This window comes from Natrix helvetica (genome assembly GCF_964273705.1).
Source record: "Natrix helvetica genome assembly, chromosome: 5".
Taxonomy (NCBI): domain Eukaryota; kingdom Metazoa; phylum Chordata; class Lepidosauria; order Squamata; family Natricidae; genus Natrix; species Natrix helvetica.
In genome coordinates, this window is record NC_138551.1 from 40133416 (window position 1) to 40151731 (window position 18316).

The 18316-nt window shown below is 38.4% G+C and overlaps 1 protein-coding gene across 1 annotated transcript in view; it reads left to right on the forward strand.

The window, feature by feature from the left end:
- The window catches only part of PIK3CB (phosphatidylinositol-4,5-bisphosphate 3-kinase catalytic subunit beta), a 51190-nt gene that overhangs the window by 15260 nt on the left and 17614 nt on the right, over window positions 1-18316 (forward strand). The window contains exons 9-15 of the mRNA XM_081954779.1: window positions 3431-3682; window positions 4355-4451; window positions 5530-5660; window positions 6749-6802; window positions 8465-8653; window positions 13235-13356; window positions 15859-16002. Of these exons, the coding sequence (XP_081810905.1) occupies window positions 3431-3682; window positions 4355-4451; window positions 5530-5660; window positions 6749-6802; window positions 8465-8653; window positions 13235-13356; window positions 15859-16002 (989 nt within the window). The remainder of the gene's footprint in view (window positions 1-3430; window positions 3683-4354; window positions 4452-5529; window positions 5661-6748; window positions 6803-8464; window positions 8654-13234; window positions 13357-15858; window positions 16003-18316) is intronic.

Sequence of the window (18316 nt, forward strand, 5' to 3'; positions counted from 1 at the left end):
GTAACTATTTTCCAATACAAGAGATACATTATCTGTTCATCCCAGTACATTTTGTATATTATGAACATACTTGAGTTATTATTTAATTCATAATTCAGATATAGATTTATAAAACTTATGTTATTTGATATTTAATGTTCCATTTACTCAGTTTACAAACTATGGACAATTCAAATTGAGTCATACATAAACATTCTTTTCTGTGGTAAGTATAAAAGGAAATGAACCATCATTTCCTATGAACCTAAAAAAAATCCTCCTTTAAAATTACATTGTTTTAGTGTTAAATGCCATTAACGTGTTCAGTAGCTTAGAGATGAATTGCTTTGAACAATTTAAATAGAGTGATGCCCGAGTACAACATAGAAATGTTTTCTTATATTTAACTACCACAGAGCCGTAGAGGATGTGTTTTATTGTGTGCTTATTGATTTCTGCTCAATTTGAGTAGTTTTACAGAGCAATTACTTTTTAATTCATTCTTGTGCTCCTTAGTCTCTCAGTGGCTTTTAGTAGTGTTCAGCATGGCATCTTTCTGAGATAGCTCTGAGGTGAAGGGATTGGGGACACCATTCCAGGGTGGTTCTTTTCCTTTCTCCAGGGCTTGTTCCAATAAGTGTTGGTTGTGGAGAGGATGTTCTCTGAGCCCCTCCTTTGTGGAATGCCTTTTCCACCTCCTTTTCAACATCTACATGAAAGCAGTAGATGATGAGAACCCAGGCATATATTTTGACACCCCCGAGGTCAGCAAAGTGAGGCTGTTATCTGTTTCAGTGTGTCTAGATCAGTGATGGTGAACCTATGGCACGCGTGCCACAGGTGGCACGCGGAGCCATTTGTCAGGGCACGCGAGGCGCTGCCCTGTCAGCTGGCCAGCGCGCATGTGCGCGCTGGCCAGCTGAGTTCACCGTTTTTAAAAGCCATTTTTTTCGCCCCCACCAGGCTCCAGAGGCTTTGTAGCAGCCTGGGGAGGGCGAAAAGAGCCTTCCCCGCCTGCCCCACCAGGGGGCTTCAGGGACCATCCGGAGGCTTCCCTGCAGCCTTCGGAACGCTTAAAATGACCCTCCGAGCAAACCGGAAGTCACTTCTGGTTTGCTCGGAGGGCCCTTTTAAGCGTTCTGAAGGCTTCAGGGACTGTCCGGAGGCTTCCCTGATGCCTTCGGAGCACTTAAAACGAGCAAACCGGAAGTGACTTCCGGTTTGCTCGGAGGGACGTTTTAAGGGCCTCCGGGAGGGGCAGGGGAGGCTGTTTTCGCCCTCCCCAGGCTCCTATAAAGCCTCTGGAGCCTGGGAAGGGTGAAAAAAGCATGTAAAAATGGGGGGTCGCGCCTGTTGTGCACGCATGCACACTGGGGGGGTCGCGCATTGCATTATGGGTGCAGCACGCCCGCACACAACCCCCCCTGCGCTCCCCCCACTTGTGGCACTCGAGCCAAAAAAGGTTAGCCATCGCTGCTCTAGATTGTCTGGGTTTGGCTAGGGAGGGACCATCTCTAGCTCGTCCCTTCAATACCGAGTGGTTGTGACTTTGTGGGTCACTAAGAAGTAGGGATATTTCATTTCTGACCTTGAATGGGATTACCTTTCCCAATTCAAGAGTGGTGTGCATTCTGGATTCACAGCTGGAGTTGCTGAACTCACAGCTCCTGCTTTATGAGTACAAATGTCAGAGAAAGTTCAAGGGTGTCTAAGAAGGGTGTATTGGTTTCATCACAGTCCCAACAGTGCTCATCAACAAATGCAGCCATGCCATCTCAGTTCTATAACCAGGCCCAAATCCTGATTGAAAAGGATCCAGATAATCTGTTTCTTCCAGCCCCCTCAGAAGCTGTAAGCCAACCATTTAGTCAACAACCTTCCCTAAATTAGTGTTTCTCACATCTCGTGCCGGAAAGTATTCACCACTGCCTTTACCCAATCACTTGATACTTCCCAGAACAGTTTAATCAGCTAGGAGATATGAGAATCTAAACCACAGATAGATGAATTCACAGTACTGAAGACTTTGTCCATTTCATCAGGACCAACAGGCTCAAACTTTTCCCAGGTAATCGGACTAAATTGTGCCTCAGATACCTCTTGCAGAGACTGGTTGGATCTCCATTTTCATTCATTTGTCAATATTTAATACAGTATGTTAATTGTTCCTGTTCAAGTCTTGTACGGTTATGCTCATAACATAGAAAGATTTGTCATCACTAAAAGGGTATATACGGGTAGTCCTTGATTCACTACCATTTATTTAATGACCATTCAAAGTTACAATGCAACTGAAAGAATGATTTATAACAATTTTTCACACTTACATCCCAGTGGGCATCTGATCAAAATTCAGATATTTATGACAGTGGCAATGTCCTGGGATCATGTGATCACATTTTGTGACCTTCCAACAAGAAAAGTCAATGGATAAGCCAGATTTACTTAACAACCATATTACTAACAGAATGTGGGAGGAAGGTCATAAAATGGGACAAAACTCCCTTAACTATCTTGCTTAGAATGGAAATTTGGGGTAAATTGAGGTTGAGGGCTATCTATATGCCTGATTAAATTCCATTCCATTAGAATTTTATTAATAACTATTTTGCTTTTGTTTTAATCAAAAATACCACAAATCATAGTTTGTTTATAGATTGATAAATAAAAAATTACAAATGTAGAAGTATCTCAATTTTATCAGAACTTTCTAAATGTAATTCCATTACAAAACTGTGTGTGTGTCAGTGAGACATGAGAAGCTTTTGAAATTGTGTATGTATGTATGTATGTATGTATGTATGTATGTATGTATGTATGTATATGTATGTATCAGTGGTGGGTTCCGGATCCTGGTGCAACCGGTGCAACGGGGCCTGGCATCCACCACATGAACGTGTGCAGCACATGCACAGCACACACATGCATCCTTGCCTCCTGCGATGCTCCAGATGCTTGATGAAGCGTCGTGCAGGCACTGTACGCTCCGTGTGCGGAAGCACCGAAGAGCTCAAATACCAGTAAGGAGTGCGGGCAGGCAGGTGGGCCCTCCGGAGCACTGGAACGGAACGGTACCCGGTGCTCCCTGTAGGCACCGGTGTGTGTGTGTGTGTATATATATACATTATACATACACACACCACCTTTATCGTTCAAAGAAACATACCTAACACTCTTTGGCTGTGATAATGCCGACAGAGATGGAAAGTTTATTTTAAATTACTCTTGTTCTTGAAATGTAAATTAACAATTACATAAAATAAATTTGTCTCCATACAGCAGAATTGTTTAAGCTTTATTGCATACAGCATATAGTAATATCGTTAAGACCAATTGCATGAAACCCACTTTTTCCATGTTTTTTTCAACTAAGTGTATTTTAATAATGCATGGTATTATTTGTTTAGTTGATACAATATTTTAAAATAATTTTCTATCGTGTGTCTTGTAGGTTCATATCAGGGCTGGCCTCTTCCATGGCAATGAACTCCTTTGTAAACCTATTGCAAGCTCCGAAATAGCAGGGAGAAATGACCATGTTTGGAATGAACCCTTGGAATTTGACATCAACGTCTGTGATTTGCCGAGAATGGCTAGATTGTGCTTTGTGGTTTATGCTGTTATGGATAAAATGAAAAATAAAAAATCAGCCAAGGCACTGAATCCTTCCAAATACCAGACCATGAGGAAAGCTGGGAAAGTGGTAATGAATGCATTTAATTCCTTCTTTACATTCCTGTTCGCAGCAGGGTACTTCATGTGTATCTGTGTGGCTGTAGATATTTCAGGTTTCTATTTCCCTCTATATACATTAATCTTAACATTTTTAATGTGCGTTTTGCGCACTAAAATATTTTTATAGTCTAAAAGGACAAAGGCATTTCATCCTGCAAAGATCTATTATTGGGCTAATTAAATTTAAAACAAGTGTGCTAGTAGACAAGTTAAACTGGTCTGGCATGTTAATGAAGTATAAAATGTTAACTATAATCAATTTGAATATTTTTATATTCATCTTTAGGTTCATATTTTTTGTAAATGTTTATGTATTTTTTTACACTTGCATCTTTTCTATCAGGGTGTTCACTGTTTACACTCATTAGCTTTTTATCCTCATAACCATTTGCAGTTGGTCACATTGAGAGAATAGGGCTGGTCAATCAGTGGGAAAATAAGTTTGCTATAGTTTATGCCTGGGTGTCCTTTAGTCCCATAGTTCAAGCTGCATTGTTCTCGAATGTCTTTCAAGATCCCTCCCACCAACAACAACTTAATTAGTAGCATTTTTTCCCCTAATGATTGTACCTTTGGATTTGTATATCTCAGTGTCACTGTACCGGTTTTAATTTTCAAATTATTTGGTTTTTCTTTGCAGCACTATCCTGTGGCATGGGTCAATACTATGGTATTTGATTTTAAAGGACAGTTGAAAACTGGAGATCTTCTTTTGCACAGCTGGTCATCATTTCCTGGTGAGACTGAAGTTGCTGTATGGGCACCTGCATAGCCTCCATTGATTTCAGAGTGGCTGAATTTGCTGGGATTGCCTACTCTTGAATGAAAGGCATGCAGTGTGGATTAGGATTAATGCAGTATTAGAGAACAGGATGAAGATCTGTAATGTATAGTTATTTAAAAAAAAGATTATTGATAATGAAATACTGACAGGAATGATCATCAGTCCCAAATAGAGAGGTCTTTTCGCTAAGATGAAATCTTTCCCTTGGCTACCAGTGGTAGAAACTTTCTGCTAAGAGATGGATAACTTATGGTAGCTAGGTTAATACTTAACCTTTGCAAGGGAAGCTGCTGTGTCAAGAAACAAGGCATCGGACTTAAAATTTGTTGCATATATGTGATATAATTAGTGCATGTTCTGAACCAGATTTTGAAAATTAAATGCAAAGCACTGTAGATCTCTTAAAGGTTCCATTTTCATTAAAATAGGTTAGAACTTGTTTCCTGTCACTGTATTTTAAGAGTAAGATGAAGAATGGAAAATATGTATGTGTAGGAAATAAATATACTACCTATGTTTATTTTAATACAGGTATACAAAAGATTTAAAGGCAGATAACATTCCAATTTTGAAACATCTCTTTCTGATTGTAACACAAGTGACTCAGTCTCAAAAAAAATTTATTCTGTGAAATAGAGGAGTAACCATTTTGACTCTGGATAGTAATGTCATACAGAATATTTTGCCATTGGAACATTTCCAGTGAAGTCAAAATGTTTCACCCTAGAACTGTTCAATTCACCTGTGTTCAGAATATTTACAGTACATTTCCATCTAATTTCCAATTAGTTTAGAACTTCCATTAGCTTATGTGGAAATACATTGGTCTCTGTTTCTTTGAAGGTTGTTCAATGATCTGTTGGCCCTCATAGAAGCAATTCAGTTAAAGTAATCTACCTCTGTTTATAAAGTTTATTTAGCATCGGAAACATAGCCATGAGGATCTTGAAATGTGTTTATATATTTACAGAAGTAATGCCCTTAAACAGCATGTATAGTTAAACAAAATGTGTGTTATTCTGGTTACCTAGATGAACTTGAAGAAATGTTGAATCCAATGGGAACGGTACAGACTAACCCATATACTGAAAATGCAACAACTTTGCAAATCAGATTTCAAGAATATTCAAAATGTCCTATTTATTACCCCCCTTTTGATAAGGTAAGGACTCATGATAATTTTTGCCTATGCTTTCACTTCCACACCAGTGCCCCAAGCCCAACATACGACTTTGTCCAATTGTATTGTTACCAGGGAACTTATAACATAGCTAAAGAACTCACAAAAAAGCTTGGACATCTCACAGAGGGGAGCAAATATTCTATCAACTCCCCACTACAGTGACTCCAGAAAATCAAAGAACTAATATAGAAGATAAGATGATGGTTTCACTCAATGTCACAGCACTCCTTACATCCATAGATTCAGAACCAGGGGAAAAATGCATGGCAACAGTACTATACAATATACCCAAAATAACAAGTACGCTAAGATTGACATATCAAACCATAGACCTCATCAACCTCTGGCTCACTACCTACTTTCAGTATAATTGAAATTATATATCAACAAATCACAGGGACACAGGGCTTCCTTCTCCTTTAATTAAAACTAAATGCAACATTCCAGCAACTATAAATCTGAAAAAGCAATAGCACTTAAACTTATATACCGCTTTACAGCCCTCTAAGCAGTTTACAGAGTCAGCATATTGCCCCCAACAATCTGCGTCCTCATTTTACCCACCTCAGAAGGATGGAAGGCAGAGTTAACCTTGAGCCTGGTGAGATTTGAACTGCCAAATTGCAGGCAGCAGGCAATCAGTAGAAGTAGCCTGCAGTACTGCACTCTAACCACTGCGCCACTGCAGCTCATTTTTACAATGTTCACAAATGTGCGATTTCAAGGTCTGCATTCATTGTTTAGTATTTACATTTTGTTCCAGACCTTGTTTATTGTTGGTCCAGTGAATTTTCTTACAATGAAATAATGGAACCTGGTTCAGCTTAAGATATGATCATATAAGATGAAAATTTTGTATCTGAACAAGAACAGGAAGAGCAATGTAAATGACATTAATTACCTTGCAGGCACATGTTATTTATCAGGATGCACAGAAACCAGTTAATCTTTAATTCTAATATTGTCTGACCTTGTTCAAGTGTGTGTGCGTGCGTGCATGCGTGCGTGTGTGCAGTAAATGTTAAATTTAAACCTAAATTTCTTAACATGAGTTAAATTTTCTGCAGATACTTGAAAAAGCAGCCGAGATTGCAAGGAACAGTGATTGTTCTGGCATGGCAGTAAGTATCAAAGATGAAATAATTGCCATTCCCTATTTAAAAAAGACTGTATTTATTTTATGTATTTGCTTTTACCATGTGCTAAATGCTAATATTCAGAAATAATTTACTTAAATCGTGACATTCTTTCAAAATTATATGTCTAGTAAAATGCATAAAAATCCTGCTCGTTAGCAGCCCACTAAATTTTGTGAAGTGAACCAGAAATTGTGAACATATCTGAAAATGAGAGTAAATTAATTCATATAAATATGAATTTTTTTTGTACTTTTCTATATGTTTAATATTTAGAATTATTAAAGCTTTTAATAGTGTAAGATAACCAACATTTATTAGCTCAGTAGAATGTTTTGACTTAAATATTTATTATATATGAACTGTTCTGAAAGCACTATGTTTTGATTGTTACAGCTTTTTGGATTAATAAAATCTATTAGTAGACAATAGTCTGTAGGTGTTTTATATGAAATAGTCAGAAAAGAAATGGTTTTAATTTGAGCATAGTTCCTTGCTCCTTCTTCCCCTCTTATTTTTAATACCCTTAAATTTTTATTTAGCTTTTTATTACCCATAGCTTTCTAAGTCAGTTGAGCCAGGAGTTGGAATTGGCTGAGGCTTGGATATCACGTTCTGGTTTATTTAAATAAATATAGCTTGAATACAAGACAATATGGCAAATTGTGGGTAAATAAAAGCCTAAGTGGATGCTTCTACTTTTTATCACATTGGATAGGCCACAACAGCTCAGGAGAAGACTTAGTGTACTAGGCATAATTCCAAAGTTTACTACAGGTTCATAGCAGCAAGAATAAATTTAGCACAGCATTGGAAAGGATATAAATTACCAAAAATAGCAGACTGGGAACTTAAACTTGGAGAATATACAGTAATGGCAAAATGCAGCAAAACAAGTATAAATATCAATACTGGATGGGGAACTTTGGGAGTTGAAGTCCACACAGCTTAAAGTTGCGAAGGCTGAGAAATATGTACAGTTTTTAAAGAGGGAAAAAATCCAACTAAAGCACTAAAATCAAAGATACACACAAAAATGAGATATCTATAAATGTTGTACATTAGTCAAAATATGATAAAAGGCAAGTTAGAAACTAATGTTTTAAAATTTTTAGTAGAGTCCCTCCCCCCTTTTCTAGGTTTATTGTTTATATTGTATGTTTGAATATTGTATGGTGGGGAAAAATGATTCCTAATTTTTCCCATTTTTAAAACAGTGTTCAAACATAAATGTCAAAAGTTCTGTTGGATGTTGACTTCATATGGTATTCTTCACCCTCCTTTAATCCATACATTTACCTTTAAATGATACAAACTTTTGCTTTTATCCATTCTTTGAATTTTAAATTCAAATTCACTTCAGCAGAAATTTCCAAAGGAAATAGTAAAATAACAATACTGCCCCTTAGTGGTCTTCATTGAGAAGTGTATATTTCATGAACGACAATATTGGCATTTGTGATGTATATAAACTTGTGAAATGAATATGATTTGATAAACATTTACAGTTTTACACTAAAACAAGGGAAGAATATGTTATGGTCCTATGGCACTTACAGCAATACCAGAACATAAATGCTTGTTTTGATACATATGTAAAATTTACAGAATGTTTGCTTGAACATTTATCAACATGCAACCTTCTAGGGTCGTGGTGGCAAAAAATTCTACATTGAGCTAAAGGAGATCATGGAAAGGGACCCCTTATCTCAGCTGTGTGAAAATGAAATGGATCTCATTTGGACATTACGATTTGACTGTCGTGAAAATTTTCCACAATCCCTGCCAAAACTGTTGCTGTCTGTGAAATGGAACAAGCTTGAAGATGTTGCACAAGTAAGACATATAGCAAACTGTGTAGAGCAATAGTAATACCAGGGACAAAGCGAGTAATTTTTTGCAGGAATGTGGCATGTTATAATTTAAATGGGATACTGTTGATTGGAAAAACTTAGACATGCCAATTATTTATAGAGGAAAATGTTCTAATTTCATTTTCATCAATTTTATTCAAAAAATGAAAATGTTATTGTAAACTGCTTTATCAGTATTTTTTTCGTTTGTAAATTCTGCCCATTTTCTCTTCTGCAGTTTTTGCATTATTTTTAAATCAGGTATTTGGGGGGTGAGAGGGTGAAGGGACATCATTGTTACTATGCAAGCATGGGTAGCGTTTCCTTTTCCAAATCAGTCTTGAGTAATTGTAGCAGAATAAAATGTAGATACATCAGAGCAATTCCTAAATGTAGTTCATTTACATTTCATCATGTGCAAGGAAATGCAGTAGAAATAGTAGTCAAATGTGGATATATGATATAGTGGCATTGTGTTCCTTTTTGGTTTGTCTTTTGGACTCCACAGTATTTTCCCCAAAAATATGACTGGATCTTATTTTCCTTGGACCCTCCCCCCCCCCCAACAACAGCTAGGGCTTCTTTTTGGGTGGGTCTAATTATTGACTCATTGACACTTGCGGCAGCGGCACCAACAGCCCCTCCCAGCAGGAGCCTGCTCCTGGCCCACTTCTTCTGTGGCCACTTACCACCACTTTCACGTGTCACCTCCAGCCTCCATTTTGCCATCAGAGCCTTCCAGAAAGTTCTCTGCAGCTGAGAAACAGGTTCTGGATTGACACACATGGCACCCCCTGACTTCCGTTTCACCTTCATATCCCTTCCAGAAAGCCCTATGTATCCAATAAAAGAGTATCCCATCCCCACTCTAACTTAATTTTCACCTGTGTGCCTCGCCCCAACCCCTGCATCCTGCGGTGGGTGGGGTCTTAATTAGGGATAATTTTGGCGTTAGACCTTAATTTTAGTGAATGTGTTAAAAACATGATAGGGCAGTGATGGCGAACCTATGGCACGCGTGCCACAAGTGGCACACGGAGCCATTTCTCAGGGCACGCGAGGCGCTGCCCTGTCAGCTGGCCAGTGCGCATGCGCGTGCTGGCCAGCTGAGTTCACCATTTTTAAAAGCCATTTTTTCACCCTCCCCAGGCTCCAGAGGCTTTATAGGAGCCTGGGGAGGGCAAAAAGAGCCTCCCCCCCGGAGGCCCTCCGGAGGCTTCAGGGACCGTCCGGCTTCCCTGAAGCCTTCGGAACGCTTAAAAGTGACTTCCGGTTTGCTCGGTGGATCGTTTTGAGCGCTCCGAACTGTCCCTGAAGCCTTCGGAACGCTTAAAACGACCCTACGAGCTCAGAGGGTCGTTTTAAATGATCCGAAGGCGTCAGGGAAGCCTCCGGACCGTCCCTGAAGCCTTCGGAACTCCTATAAAGCCTCTGGAGCCTGGGGAAGGTGAAAAAAGCATGTAAAAATGGGGGGGTCGCGCCTGTTGTGCGGGGGATCACACATTGCATTATGGATGCAGCACGCCCACACACGACCTCCCTGAGCTCCCCCCACTTGTGGCACACGAGCCAAAAAAGGTTCGCCATCGCTGTGATAGGGCTTCTTTTCGGTGTGGGTCATATTTTTTGGAAAACATGGTAACTTTTAAGTTATTAACCCTCTTAGTATTTGAATATCATTTAGCCCAGTGTTCATAGTAGGATTATTAGATACTGTTCTTTGGACCAGCTGCAGAAATCTGATTGACTGATTGATGTGCCATCAAGTTGTTTTCAACTCCAAGTGACTATATAGATATATTTTCTCCATGACGATTTATCCCAAAACTGGCCTTTCAGGTTTTCCAGTGGTGAAAAAGAATGTACCATATTTTTCGGCGAATAACACACCTTTTTTCCTCAAAAAAGAGGCTGAAAATCTGGGTGTGTCTTATACACCAAATACAGCATTTTTTTTGCCTCCTGAAGCCAAAATCGCCGTGGATACACTTATGGAAGCTTTTAAAGACCTCCTGGAGGCTGGGGAGGGCAGAAATAAGTAAAAAAGGGGGCATTTTTTGCCCCCCCCCCAGCAGCACTCTATAAGCCTCCATAAGGCTATGCATGCAGGTTTTTTTACCAAAAGGGCCCGTTTTTGCGAAAAACTGGCCTTTTTTTGCTCCCCCCCTGAACACTTTGCAAGCCCCCCCAAGGCTGCCTTTTGGTTGGAAAAAAACCGGGCCCGTTTTTCCAAAAACCAGGCTATTTTGGGGAGGTTTGCAGAGTACAAAAACTTTTTTTTTCCTTTTGGAAAGCTCTTTAACTGATTGATGAGAATTACATTGATCAAGTGCTGTGCCAGCAGAAACAAAGTCTTAGGTGCTGCAGATTGTCAGCTATTTCCTTCTCCAGCACATGGATAAATACACCTAGAAACATCTACTTACCTACCTACCTAATCTCTCTCCCTACCTACCTACCTACCTACTGTATTTCTCACTCCTTCTCTTTATCTCTCTACCTACCTACCTACTGTATTTCTCTCTATCCCCCTACCTACCTACCTACCTACCTACCTACCTCTCTCTCTCCCTACATACCTACTGTATTTCTATATATATATATATATCCCTTTATCTACCTACCTGCCTAACTACTCTCTCTCCCTACCTACCTACTGTATTTCTCTCTCTTTCTGTCCCTCTGTATCTACCTACCTACTTTTTTAAAAAAATGCCTCTTCAAAACCTTGGTGTGTCTTATACTCTGGTGTGTCTTTTACTCAGAAAAATACGGTATTTAAAATATTACTGCCCTGACGTTATTTATAATTTAAAACCTTTTGAATAATCTAGTTGTGTAAGATAATGCCATAGAGAATACTGATTGTCTGTTAATATTTTATAAGAGCAAAATTGTATATTGCATCAACTTTATTACGTTCAAAAATGTATTAAATTTATTAAAATGTAGCTAGAAGATGATAAAAAGGTAGCTGAAAGTGGCATAGTTCATTAATTTCTGAAATTAGGAGAAAGATTCCTAGTTGCTGTAATTTTCCTATTTATAATGGGAACTTTTTTTGTAGATACTTTTGCTCTGAATCAATATAATTGATTGTCCTGCAGAAGTATTATTGTTTTGGGTTTTAGTTTAAGAAAGGAAAGCTTTGAGCCCAGATGTGATAAGTCCCCTTGTTGGCCTCTGACCAACACTCTTAGATCAGCCAGTACCCACCTGGGATGTTGATCTAGCTGGTCAGCATTTCCCTCCTTATTCAAGCTCAGAGAAAGAATGTAAACAAGAATTGGCTGTATTTTTGGAATCTTTTTGGCTCCTTCTCAGGTCATTGAGCTCTTGTTTCCTCTAAGGGTCATATCACTTAACTTTTTCTAGTTCAATAACCTCTGCCTCTAATTTTAAGTTTTTTTAAGCAGTCATAATCCTAGTGGCAACAGAACAATATTCCATATGTTGCACACATTTTTGAATGCTTGGATTCTGTTATCTGATATTGTATAGATGAAGCCAAATATACAGAATATTAAATTCCATGTTTCCTGCAAGGAAGGGCTCAAGTTAGAGCTCTTTGGTGCTCAGCATGTTGAGTTCAAGTGTAAATTCAGGGCTACATCACTACTCAAAGAATAGTGTCATTTGCACTTTTATGATGGGGCAACTAATTTTAATATTAGCATTTAATCAAATAAGATACAACAGATAACAGGTTGATAATATAAGACTATTTCTTATACAAAATAACCAGTCCGTTGTTAAATTAATTGCCAAATAATTAATTCCCTGTTTCTAGAATTTGCAAATAAACATAACTGAGCTAATTTGTGTCCAGAGATTAAGGAGATTATACACATCTAACTGTCACCTCTTTTTAGCTCTTTCTTTTATGTTTCCTAAATGTATTCTCTAATATCTCATTTGAATTTCATTTGATTTCTTTTATATGAACAACTACTACCCTTTTGTTTCTCTTATAGTATTTTACTCTGCAGATCACCCTGATTTTTCTACCCTCTGCCACACAGGGTCTTTATTCTGTCACAGGTAGAGGAATAATGAAGAGCTTTCAAATCTCCCCCTTTTACATCACTAGAAAAAAAGAAACAAATGAAATTATTGACATTTTCTCCAACTGGCTAGAAATAGGAATATTAAAGAGTCAGAGTTTGTGCTACCATTCTCCTCCTCGTTAGTTTGAACTGAGGAATGGAGTCTTAACTGGTGTCTCTCGCTATATTATGTTTTACATCTCTGTTGAACCTGTTTCCCTTTGTGTATGTGAGGGGGCAGTATTTATTTATTAACTGAATAAATCTTGTTTTTTAGATTTATATTCAGTCCTTCCTCCAAGAATTCAAGGCAGCTCAAATGCGATTTCCTTTCATTTTATCCCCCCCAAAAGTGAAGTAGATTGAGCCAATTCCTTTTTTCTCTCTCTATCCAAAGTCATTCAATGACTAAAATGCAGAAAGTGGGTCCAGTAGTCCAACTCTATTTATAAATGAATTCTGCTCATAAATATTTTAGTTATTGAATTCTGCACATATTATGTTTATTTCCTGAACAGCTTCAGGCTCTTCTTCAGATATGGTCAAAACTGCCTCCCCGAGAAGCATTAGAATTACTAGATTTCAATTATCCTGATCAATATGTAAGAGAATATGCTGTCGCCTGTTTACGACAAATGAGGTAAGTACTGTGGTAACTTTATCCTAGTAACTGGCTCACAAGTTGGGTCTCAACAAGAAAATCCTGTGGCTTTTACCCTGAGTGAAATAAATTTTCCAACTCAGGAAACAATTCCAGCTGTAGGCTAGGCGAAAATCCCAGTTTACTGATGATATCAGTAAGATCAGTCTGGGTGGTCCTCCTTTGGGAAGTGGTATCTAGTCAGGAAAGGACAAGTCTCCCTTTTCTCTCTCGGGCAAATGCTACAGCCTTGGAAAGACCCAGATGTTTTCAAAATGCCAATTTAGAAAGCATCCAACTAATGTCCTATGGAGGTGAATCTTCGCAAATTTAGGATTATGTCATGTGAAGCATACAGGAATGTACACTTGAGCAGATGTGCAACAGATTTGGTATGTGTGTTTATATAATAGGTTTTCCAAGAATCTGTTTTATTTGTTTAATTTTGGTTAAAGCATAGATTTATGTATTCAATGAATTTTTTTTTAGAAAAATCTTAACTATTATCAGTGCAGCGTTGTTGGATTTTGTGGCCTTGACTTTTCTGTACAGTGCTGTATATGATTAATAGCATTTCTTATTTATTTCCAAGGCTAAATTGCTAACAGAATATTTTGACGTCCTTAAAATGTAAACAAGGGGTTTTTTCCCTGTAAAACTTGTCTAAGTTTGATATAGTATACAGTAATTCGAGAGGATTGTTTCTACTGAGCATTTGGCATATTGTAAATTATTTCATAATTTTTTTCTGTTTCGCGTGTGTATATATCTTTCAGGAGACCATTTGCATTCAACATGTTATGTCAATTTTTGCAGGCATCTTCCTTTCTAAGCAATATATAAAACAGAAAGAATGTTTAAATAATCTCAATTGACAAAAGTAATAAGTGCTAGAGTCTGAGAGTGGAAATGCCATAGTTACCAGTACCCTCTCTAATGTTGTAGCATTATATAGTGTACTAGTCACATCATTATTGTGCTCTAGAAGGTGTCTTGAGGAGAATGTTGGCAGCCACGACTGGATGACTGAATTTAGTGATTATTATTTTTTTTGCTTTAGCACATATAGTAATTCTTTTTATATATGAATGGACAAAATATATTTTCTCTGTTGATATGATCTTTATTTGTAATTTCCATTTGAAATTAAAATACTTGTTTGTAATTTCATTTGAAATGAAACAGATACATTATTTTCTTCAGCAAGAAAGTTGGAAGGTGGAGTCTTTGAGCTTTCCCATTGATCTTTAAGATAAAATTCATGTAACTAATGTTAAAGAGGTAAAGATGCAGATATCTATGACACCTAAGGAAGTTGACAATATCTTTCAGAGATGAATCCAGCCACCTGTAAATTATAACTTTCTCCTTGTGATGATGGCACATGCCTCCAGACAGGGCACAAAGACATGAGCTGGGTCTGTTACCTGCCTTGAAGCAGGTGATAGTGTATCTCCTCCTCCTCAAAAAGCAATCCTTTGGTCTGAACATCTCAGAAAATAATCAGCAAGTCTCCAGCTTGCCATTTCTTGGCAAGGTTGTTAAGAAGGTGATTAGATTTCAGCTACAGAAAATTTTGGATGAGACAGATTATCTTTTTAAATGGTATCTGGTGAGAGAATGGTACAGAAATTGGTTGTTCTTGTGAATGATTTGTAGCAGAATTGTTTTACCAGATCGTTTTGACTCTGTAAATTGCTTAGAGAGGGCTGTAAAGCGCTGTGGAGCAGTGTATAAAGTGCTATTGCTATCTTCTTGAATTTGCATCAGCTGCTCAGTAAGGAGATGGCAACTGGCTAAAGAGCGACTCAGGTTATGTGTATGCAGATTCATCTTACGTATCGGTTGCATTCTTGGTCCAGCACATGGTCACTCAGATTTTCAAAACGGAGATTGGGAAGGAGTTGTATTCAGTCGCTTCAGCCTGACCTTTTACAATTCCTTTCATATATCTCAAAGATTGCCCTTCCATTGTACTTTCCATCTATTCTACCTAGACTATTATACAGTCCTTGCTGAGGGGTACCCTCAATTAGGACACGTATAGTAGCGAGATAACCCAGCATCAAGTATTCTCTATAGCAGGCTGCCTCCCCTGGAATAGTGTGCCTCCTGAAGCATGAATGGCTCTCACAATCATGGCATTATGGAAATTGACAAAAACATGCCACTTTTTGATCTATCATGATACCACTTGTTAATTTTCCAAATATTTAGTTTGGTGTTTTGTTCTTAAGTTTTGGGTTTTTAACTTATTTTTAACACTTAATTTTTAAGAAGGTAGCTGTATTCTTTTGGGGTTTTTTGGCCGCTAAATTCATCTTACAAATCAGTAAATATATACCAGTATGTACATAGTGTTTTATTCTTGATTTTAATTTAGCTTATTATATTCTGCATTGAGAAAGTTTTATATAAGACAATGTAAAAATAGTATAAAATTGAGAATGCATTTATCCAGAATTCCACTGGTTTATGTACTTTTTTCTAACCTATTTCTAGCGATGAAGAACTTGCTCAGTATCTCCTGCAGCTTGTGCAGGTCCTGAAATATGAAGCTTTTCTTGACTGTGCCCTCTCCAGATTCCTATTAGAGAAAGCCCTGGCAAACAGAAGGATAGGACAAATGTTGTTTTGGCATTTAAGGTAAGACTTGAAATGACTCGTTATACAAAACACCTGCAGCAGCAAATAAGTCTCATTCCGAGTATTATATTTGGTTATTCTGTTTTATATCATATGTGTATAATTTATGTTTTTACTGTACCAATTAAATTAGAATGTTTAAAAGTAGATGACATTTTAAAAATGCTTTAATTGTGGGGGTTTTTCAAACACCCAGAGAGAGAAAATGGTTTATTTTTACCATAGACCAGTAATAAGTCAATGGTAAATAAGTGAATTCCAAATAGATATACAATATACAATTCTTGAATGCAAGCATATTAATAAGAATCAATTAAAATGCATGTAAATGTAAATGCATAAATATAGTCAGTTGGATAAACCATCTACAGTTGAATGATCAACCAAACATGGGAAGAAATAGCTAAGAGTTGCTTAAAGAAAGATTGCTATATTTTCTGAAGCATTTTTGGTGACATTGATCTCATAACAGCTGGAGATAAAGGGAATGAAAGTACTTGACCACAAATGATAACAATTCTTGCTGAGTGTCAGCAAAAAGCAGGAAGTAAAATATAATGCAGGGTTTCAATGTGATCCCATTTGAGTGGAGACACTGCAGGACTGTTATCCTAGATATCTAGCATGGTGGATAAGTAGAGCAAGTCAAAAATGTTTCTAGGCAAGATTGACAGATCTATTTATATCTTTGTGTCCTTGGCATATTGCTTAAGGTTGGTGAATGTTCATTCATAGCCCATCTGGAAAATTGTGGCCCATGAAAATCGAAGTGGATAACCAAGATTAGAGGAGACAGAATGGCTGTAAGAAAAAGTACCTTAAGTCAGTAAAAAAATATATGAATCCAAGTAGATATTTCAGTTTTAAGTAACTGGCTGCATGGTACACCATTGCATTAAGAATGGAGTACCGTGTTTCCCTGAAAACGCAACCTGTCCTGAAACTAAGGCCTTGCCACATTTTTCGTGTGGGCAAAAATATAAGCCCCCCCTGAAAATAAGCCCCCTGGACAACCCCTCCTCCGGCCAGGCAGAGCACCGCTCACCTACCTAGCGGTATCCCAAAGGCACCAGGCCGTGGGAGTCGGGGAGAAAGGCGCTCACATTGCTTGGCGCTTTCGGGATACCACTAGGTTGGGGAGTGGTGTTCTGCCTCGCCGGAGGGGAGAGTTGCCAGGTGGCTGCTCCCTTGCGAGTAGGCTCCCGAAGAGCCGGGCACAGCCTCAGGGGTGAAGCAGCCATGAGGTGACCACACTCACGAGCAGCCACCCGGAAAACTCCCTCTCCAGCTGGGCAGAGCACCATTCACTGATCTAAGGCGCAAAGCCACGTGACACTCTGCCTGCCCCCCAGATTGGAACATTCGGTATACCCCCTAGGTCAGTGAATGGAGCTCTGCCCAGCTGGAGAGGGGAGTTGCGCAAGCACCTGTTCTGCCCCCAGCTCACATGCCTCCCAGCCTCATTATGCCCTGGCCCAGCTCTTCCTCCAGAGCCAGGACACTGCCACCACTGCCGTGCTCCGAGCATAATTTCTTCTGCGGCTTCCAAATTCCGGAACTTCATCTTCAAAGCCTACTTGCAAGGGAGCAACCGCCCGGCAACCCCAAAACAATAAGCCCTCCCCTGATAATAAGGCCCAAGCCATATTTTGTGAGTCAAAAGAAAATAAGACCCTGTCTTATTTTCGGAGAAACACAGTAGGAAACTTGGAAAATGAAACGTAAAAATTGGCTTTGTATGAAGTGGAAGGGAATGACTTGTAGGGACTCAACTAAACTCTAAAAAGGAGTGGAATGTGAATCTCAGCCAAGAAGAGTTTAAACACTGCAGGTACAAACTGAGCTCCTTTGGAGCCTATCAAATTAATTTTTCTCTTTTCATATCTCACATCCCAAAATGAATTCATCAAGGGAGTTTTAAGGGCTTTTGAGAGATGGTGCCCATGAAGGCGGAGCTGCTATGAGACTCCAGTGAGAATAGTAGGGGTTTAGTCTGCAAGTATCTTGCATTATATAGAAGATTAAATAAATGCTATTTTGATAATAATTGTGTTCTACTTGTATGGTTTTTCCATATATTTATTTTTTTCAAAGTATTTCTTTAGAAGCAGAACCACGTAATTTCTTTAGGTAGTTTCTTTATAGTTTATCAAATATTTATTTAAAGATGTGTATATTCCTTTGTCCCTTGTCCCTTTTAATGTTGACACAGTTGTGTTCTTCAAAAGCAACAAAGTAGCTTGGGCTTTTGCTTACGTCTTGGAATTCAGTGAACGTTTTCTTCACTACTAGAAGACCAGTCTTGGATTTATTT